The 8,087-nt window shown below is 39.0% G+C and overlaps 1 protein-coding gene across 1 annotated transcript in view; it reads right to left on the bottom strand.

The window, feature by feature from the left end:
- Positions 1-3,642: 3,642 nt before the first annotated feature.
- Positions 3,643-8,087, bottom strand: part of Ppa2 (pyrophosphatase (inorganic) 2) — a 56,760-nt gene continuing 52,315 nt past the window's right edge. Inside the window, exons 9-10 of the mRNA XM_013023742.1 lie at positions 5,907-6,034; positions 3,643-3,732 (exon numbers count right to left, since the gene is read on the bottom strand). Of these exons, the coding sequence (XP_012879196.1) occupies positions 3,643-3,732; positions 5,907-6,034 (218 nt within the window). The remainder of the gene's footprint in view (positions 3,733-5,906; positions 6,035-8,087) is intronic.

Below are 8,087 nucleotides of genomic sequence, written 5' to 3'. Positions count from 1 at the left end.
AGATAGGAGTCTCACGGTCTTTCCTGCCCGGGCTGGCTTTGAACCGCGATCCTCAGATCTCAGCCTCCTGAGTAGCTAGGATTACAGGCGTGAGCCACCAACGCCCAGCTACATTTCTGATTTCTTAAAATCAGAAAACTGTATTTGAAGAGAAGGAGAGAGAGGCTGAAAGGGAAACCCTTATGTCATAAAATTTTATTTCTCCTATAACAGAATATATATTATATATTTATTTATAAGTATACTTATTTCTCCTATAACAGAAAACTAAAAGTTTTCTCAGGTGAGAATAGAAATAATGAAAATTCTCTGTTCCAAGAATAAACAGCTTTCAGAGTACATATTACCACCAGTAAAAAGTTACTTTCAGAGAACTACTCAAAGTATCAATGAAAAATGCAGCGGTCCCAGAAACAAAAGTCATAACCTGGATTAAAAAAAGTAGCAGAGGGGCTGGGAATGGGTATGGACTTTGTAGGAATCTTTGCTGGAGCCCAAAGTAGAAGCAGGAAGTGATAGAAATGAGGCTAGGAAGGTAATGAGATGGCACCTTGGAAGGTCTTGTTTGATCTCTCATGAAAAGTTTAGATTTCTTTTTTTCTTCTTTTTTTTTTGGTCCGGTCCTGGGGCCTGAACTCTGGGCCTGGGTGCTGTCCCTCAGCTCTTCAGCTCAAGGCTAGCACTCTACCACTTGAGCCACAGCGCCACTTCCGGGATTTTTCTTTTTGCTTATGTGGTGCTGAGGAATCGAACCCAGGGCCTCAGGCATGCAAGGCAAGCGCTTTACCACTGAGCCACCTTCCCAGCCCAAGTTTAGATTTCTTAGTTCTTAAGTAGAAACTCATCAGAAATATGTCTGGAGTGTGGAAATCATACCTGGCTTAGATCCCCCTTCCCCAGAGATCCTAATAAACATTCAGAGGAGGCGACACTGCACCTGAACTTTCCAATGCTTCCCTAAGTCATTCTGAAGTGGTCTGGGTACAAGGATTGAGAGAATGGCTCTAGTGAAGAGCGTGGATCTAACCTACACTGCACCAAGAAAACGGGTGAGGAGGGGACCAGGAAGGAAAGGAGGCTTGCTCCTTCAGCAACAGCAAGGGGAAGGCTGCTCATTACACAAAGGCAAAAGAAGTAACTACTTTACAATGAAGTACTAATAAAAAGAGTGGATAAAACAGATTAAAATTCCCATGCTTTTCACTTTAAGTGCTTACAATTTATATCAAAATTCATTTTTTGTGAGTATGTGCTGGTACTGGGGACTTGAACTCAGGGCCTCATGCTCTCATTTGGCTTTTTGACTGAAGGTTGGCACTCTACCAACTAAGCCATACCTCCAATTCTAGCTTTTTGATAATTAATAGGCGGTAAGAGTCCTGTGGATGTTCTTGTCCAGGCTGACCTCAAACCACAATCCTCAAATCTCAGCCTCATGAGTAGCTAGTATTACAGGTGTGAGCCACCAGCATCTGGCTTACTGCCTCAAAATTCTTAAGTTAAAATTCTGTTGGGCGCTGGGAGCATGGTTAAGTTGGTAGAGCATTAGGTAATGGGCAAAAGCATTGGGTACCGAGTTGGAGTCCCAGTTGTGAGATAAGTAGACAAGGTAACAGAATGTTGGTGTGACTACACTTGAATCTGAATTCCCCCTCCACGCCCAAGCCTGTGCGCTGCAAGTCTGGTGGTGATGAGATGCTGGAAGCTTTCAGGTAGAGCCTAGTGGGGGATGATTGGGTCACGACTGCCCTCTTGAGCTCAATGTAGGTCTCACCAGAGTGGATTAATACCAACTGTTATACAAGATGGAGGCCAGTCCCTTCCAAGGCTCAAGTCTTGAGTCACCTCTTCATGTGCTTCTACTGTGTGATGACGTCTGCCATTAAGCCTTTTCCACAGGCAAATAGATGCTAGGCCCTCTAAGCCAAAAAACTTCTTTTCTTGACACACTACCAGCTTCAGATACTTTGTTATAGCAACACAGACAAAGACAACTGCTAAGATAGGTTTGGAATTTGGGTTTAAATACTCTACTGAGTGAATATGTTATTAAATCTCATGTAGTTTCAATTTCCTCCTGTGTAAGTGGAGAGTGTAACATATTTTATCTTGAAATTAATGGAAGAAAACATATAAGACACTCAAATTCTGGAACAGTATAATAATGGTCAATATATGTTACTTTTATTGTAATGCAATCCCTAGATGGGCTACTGCAAAAACACACCATAACTTAGAACTAAAGTTCCCTTCAGAGTAAAAATAAGTAGAAGAATCAGCACAGAAAGAATGACAGCAGACTGTGGATAAATGGGAAACAATGGGGGAAGGTAGTAACTCTTTAGGAAGTATAGCTGTGTGCTAATGAGTGAGTTCCTTCCATTTCTTCTGATTCAGAGGGGCCATGATGTTGGGGGCTCTGCTCCCCAGGTTTACTATGTGACTTTGCTTCACCAAGAGTCACTTATGTCAGTTGTAGTTATTACTATAATTTTACAATATAAGTAGTAATCACTCTTACTAATAAAAGGAATGTGGTAAGAAAAGTGCTACTATGTAAATCTCACAACTAGGAAGTCTGTAAACAATACCAAGGCTCTATAAAGTCTCAATACAGGTAAACTGCTAGGTGTTAAGGTTTCTTTTTGCCCTTCTCATCTCTACCTCTCTAGTAGCAGGGATTACACTTATAAGCCACTGCTCCCATTCTGTAACAGTTTTTAAGTTGTAAGGTATTTAAAGATTATAAAAATCTTTATTTTCTAGTCTGCTTTTGTTGGTGTATGTATAGAAAAATCATGGGATCTGTACAGAAAAGATCTGAGCCCTGCATCCAAAGACTGGTAAATAAATATATTAAATGTTTAAAATAAATGTTTAAGTTATGTATGCTACATGTTATTACCGTTTGACGACTCTTAATAAGCTAATAATCCTGATCATGTTGGACAAGACTTACTAAGAAATGATGTGGCGGGTGTGTTGGGAAGAATGGGGAGAATGATGAAAGGGATGAGATCAATCAAGATGCCCTGAACTCATAAACTGACCTGCTGAGTGTTAACAACGACTTAAAAACAATTTTAAAAAGTGTGTTAGTTGTTAGACTATTACTACTATATTTTCAAAGGTTGAAAAGTTGCTATTTTTTACTGTATGTCTGCACATATCATTGTATTGCAATCAAATGCTTAATTTGCTTGTCAGTGTCTCAATAAAACCTAAATTCCTTGAAGAAGGGGACAATGGTAATTCCTAGCTTCACAGAGCAGAACTCTAACACCCACTGCATAGCTGTTTTATACTTTTTAAATGAAAAATAATTGAAATTAATGTAGAAAAGGCAATTTTGGGGAGTTCAAGTGGTAGAACACCTGCCTGCTAAATGCAAGGCTCTAAGTTCAAATACAAGTACTGCCAAAAAGAAAAAAAGACCCCCAAACAAAAACTGTAATCCTAGATCTGAGAATCATGGTTCAAAGCCAGCCTCAGCAGTCCATGAGAATCTTACCTCTAATCAAAAAGCTGACAGTAGAGCTGTGGCTCAAGTGGTAGAACACTAGCCTTAAGTGAAAAAACTAAGGGACAGCCCCAGGACCTGAGTTCAAGCTCCAGTACGGGCACAAACAAAAAGACAAATTCTTACCATTTTATACCTCCTCCATCGCACTTCTTCATAAGTAACGCTTTCCAACATTCATGAGCAGATTTAATAACTTCAAGAGCAAAAGCCTAGGTTCAACCAAGAATAGACATAGCAATCACATTGTTATGTTAACCCAGAACTAATCTCACTATAACACTGTTACATGAGCAGGAGCGCCAGAACCAGGGTAACTTGAGTATAAACCTGGCTTCCTTACTTACCAAAGTTAACAACTCTGGGGGTAGTCTTACTGCCACTAAGTCTCAGTTCCCTCACTAACTAAATGAGAACAATGGAAATAGTCTGTTTCAGGGGCTGGCAAACTAGTACCTGTGGATTACATCAGCCCTGGCAGTTGTTAGCTTGTGCTGCTTTAATAAATACTACAATGACAGAGTTCAGTGTTGTGACTAAATTAAAGTCCAGAAAGCCTAAAAAAGTAACCATATGATCCTATATGGAAATAGTTTGCCAGTCCCTAACCTTAACTATAGAACTGAACAAAGGATAAAGATGCTGTATGTGAAGTGCTAAGCTTAGCTCCAATACTCTTGGATTCTGAAATATAATATAATCAGAAATTTAACCTTTAAAATAAAAGTTCTCTCAGGGTTACTATTGGCTAAAATAACAGAGAATAGTTTAATTTTCAATGAAGCAGTGCTGGAAAATCTTGCTTAAGATATAACACAAGGAAAATAATTTATTGTCTGGATCATACAAGAAAAAACTGTTAGCCAAATATGTTCTGTTAACTGTGAGTACTTGGAAGCCATTCTAGAACTTGCTTAAGGAGCTAGGAGAAAAATACCAGAATAGAAAAAAATGGAAAGTCATCCTTTCAATTATGCTAAAGAAGCACAATTAAGTTTTTTTTAAGTTTGACTCCTTGTTTTTGTGGTGGTCTTGGGCACTGTTCCTGAGCTTTTTTTTCCTTTTTTTTTTTTTGGTCCGGGCGTGGAGCCTGAACTCTGGGCCTGGGCGCTGTCCCTCAGCTCTTCAGCTCAAGGCTAGCACTCTACCACTTGAGCCTCAGCGCCACTTCCAGCTTTTTTCTTTTTTGCTTATGTGGTACTGAGGAATCGAACTCAGGGCCTTAGGCATGCAAGGCAAGCACTCTACCACTGAGCCACCTTCCCAGCCCCTTTATTTTCCTCTTTGCTCAAGATCAGTACCCTACTACTTGAGCCACAGCTTCACTCCAGGTTTTTGCTAGTCAGTTGGAGATGACTCTCAGATTTTCGGTCTAGGCTGGCATCAAACCATGATCCTTAGATCTCAGCCTCCTGAGCCACCACCAGCACCTTGTAGGCTCTATGTTTTAAACTTTGCAATAAAGAGCAATGTATAGAATGATTATATTCTGAAGGAGTTATAAAAATGACCCAGTTTTCAGACAGAGAAGTTTCATGACATGACAGAACTGCCCTAAGGCAATAAAGGGACATGAAAATATGTATTTAGAGGAATTAGATAAAAATAATTTATTATACAAATTTCCAATATTTAATTCTAAAAAGAATGCAGTCTAAAATAAAAAGGTTTATGTTTATACTTAATAATCTTAAAGAAGCTGACATTAAGGGTTCATTTAAGGTGTCTCTCAAAAACTACAAGGTCCAGCTATCAACTTATATACATTCTTCTATCATCTAATATAAATTTTAAGTTTTCATTACTGTGTCTTATTTCACTTGTAAAATATACATTATTTACTAGTACCAGTTTAGAAGTTTGTAGATAATTGGCACTTACTGTAACAATCTGAAAAACTGACTTCATGGTCTATTTTTTCTATTGGTAACACATCAGAGACAATTTATGGTAACTTGGCATTCTAATAGAAAAATCCTATGACAGTAAGGGAACTCAGGCTTCTTAATTACTGAGTAGTTTATTTTAGGTCAGGGTGAACAGTCAGGAAGGAGGCCTCTATGGAATTATATTATGGACAAGTATCTTTCTCCTCAAAAGAGTAAAGGAAGGGTTTTTCTTCATAGACAATTTGCAAAGTTAAACTGACCATGGAATTCTTTTGTTTTCTGAGAAAGTGAACAAGTTTTATATGAGGTGACTCACATAGATATTTCTTAGCCTCTTGAATTTACTTAGCTCTCCTGAATGTCTTTAAATACTCAAATCAATAATAAAGCACTTTTGTCATTACGCTTATACATTCACATAAAAAATAACCCAAGTGAAAGAAGTATTTGTGCATACAGCAGAAGGTACATTTTAAAATAATAATTCTTATGTTTACCTTGTTTTTGAATTCTCCATTAAAAGCAAACTTGTTTTCTGCTTTTCCTTCTGGTACTTTATAAAATCTGAGCCAATTCAGAGTAGCTTCTAAATAACCTGGTTTGAACTTCTCTACATCATCAATATCTGCAAGGAGAGAAACACAAAAAAAGACATTTTGTTAAAAACCAAACTTCATTTCATTTAGTGGTAGGTATCAACCTACAAGAGCAAGAAAACGGTTCTCCTCCAGGAAGATGATAATCAGTGATGCCAACTGGCTACATCTGATGGATAGATCACTCTAGACTTCCACATGTAAGATACTGTTTCTTCATTCTACATGTACAGAGCACCTTCAAACATGGTAGTGTTTGGGTTTAAAGAGTTAGTGGATATATATAATAAATGTATTTCCCTTTGTTCAGATGTTCCGAGGCCTAGTGATGGGAAATGGACAGACAAGAGAACAAACTGCAAATGAAGTGCAGTAGGCTTAAACATATATGCCAAGGATGTCATACAAAAAGGAAAGAAAACACCACGAAAACTGGGAGGCACAAGGGCCAATCAGACAAGGGGAACGGTAGAAAGAATATCATATGAAAGCAAGTATGTGTACTAACAGGACCTGGCTGTTAGGAGGAAGCAGGGAAAGAGAGATACCAAGAAGGGCCGATCACTGAGAAAAACATATATTTTGCTAAGGAATCAAGAACACTTTACAGGCATCAGAGGGGTTAAGCCAGTGAAAGCTACAACATCAGGACTGTGTTTTAAAAATATGACCTGGAGAGCTGGGAAGGTGGCTCAGTGGTAAGGCGCTTGCCTTGCATGCATGAGGCCCTGAGTTCGATTCCTCAGCACCACATAAGCAAAAAGAAAAAAGCCAGAAGTGGCACTGTGGTTCAAGTGGTAGAGCGCTAGCCTTGAGCTGAAAAGCTAAGGGGCAGCGCCCAGGCCCAGAGTTCAGGTCCCACAACCGGACCCCCCCCAAAAAAAAAATATGACCTGGAAAGAAAGTTAGCCAAGGATGAGGCATACCCAGATGAGAACACATTAAAGCTGGGTATGAATGCATTTTTATCCAGATATTTATTAGGTTCTAACTATGTGTCAGTCTCTTTCCCAAGTAAAAGTGCTCTAGCTAGCACAAAGCCCACACCTCTGTGAGCTTCATCAAGCATCATGTGTTTATTCCCAAGGCATTTATGTTTGTATTTTTGTTATATAATTATGAGAATATCACTAATATTAAGTAAACCAATGGCATTATCAACACAAGAGTTCTGAGGCGGGGGGGGGGGCATGACTCTAGTGGTTAGAGAACTTACATAGCAAATACAAATACAAATACCAGCCTCCCCCCCAAAAAAAAAGTCCTGGTTTCTGTGAAATTAACTTTGAATGTTTTAAAATAATTCAGTAAAACTAGGGGCAAAACACATTTGTTATCAAATTAGGATTGGGTAGAAAAACAGGAAAGCAACAGCATTCTACAACACAGGTAGAGCGCTTTTATAAGTGGAGGAGGAGGAGGAGAAATTTAGACAGAGAGGTCACATCTGATAAAATACAGTTTAGTAGACTCTTGAAGTATGAGACTTTTTAAAAGAGTGTATTCCAGGAAGGAAGACAGTGCAAATACTCTGAGCTAAGATTGTGCTTTTGCTGAGTAAAAGTCCTGAGGCTAGAGCAGAGTGAAGAAAGAGGGTCTGTGAGAAGAGCGCGGAGAAGCAGACCCACGCGAGTCGCATGGGAGTCCTGGGTCCACACCAGCCACTACTGGCTTGTAGAAGTCTGTGCTGTAGGGCACACTCTCCAACTGCCTTGTGCAGAAAGGGTTACTCTGGAGTCAAGGAACAGCGTAGCAAAGGATCTAGTTTATAACACTAATGAAACCCTCTAAAAAAATCTGGAATGGGATGGAGATACGTGAGATCTATCTATCTAATCTATCTTATCTATCTTATCTATCTTATCTATCTATCTATCTATCTATCTATCTATCTATCTATCTATCTATCTATCTATCTATCTATCTATCTATCTATCTATCCATCTATCTATCCATTCTACCTACCTGCCTACCTACCTATCTTCGATCTCTATATATTTGATGACTGCTCTTGGTTTTAGTACATGACTTTGTTTTTTTTGGGGGGGGGCACTATTGAGGTTTAAACTCAGTGCCCCTAAC

This window comes from Dipodomys ordii, unplaced genomic scaffold (genome assembly GCF_000151885.1).
Source record: "Dipodomys ordii isolate 6190 unplaced genomic scaffold, Dord_2.0 Scaffold70, whole genome shotgun sequence".
Taxonomy (NCBI): domain Eukaryota; kingdom Metazoa; phylum Chordata; class Mammalia; order Rodentia; family Heteromyidae; genus Dipodomys; species Dipodomys ordii.
Note: the sequence above shows the minus strand (reverse complement) of the source record. Positions and strands in the feature narration are given on the sequence as shown.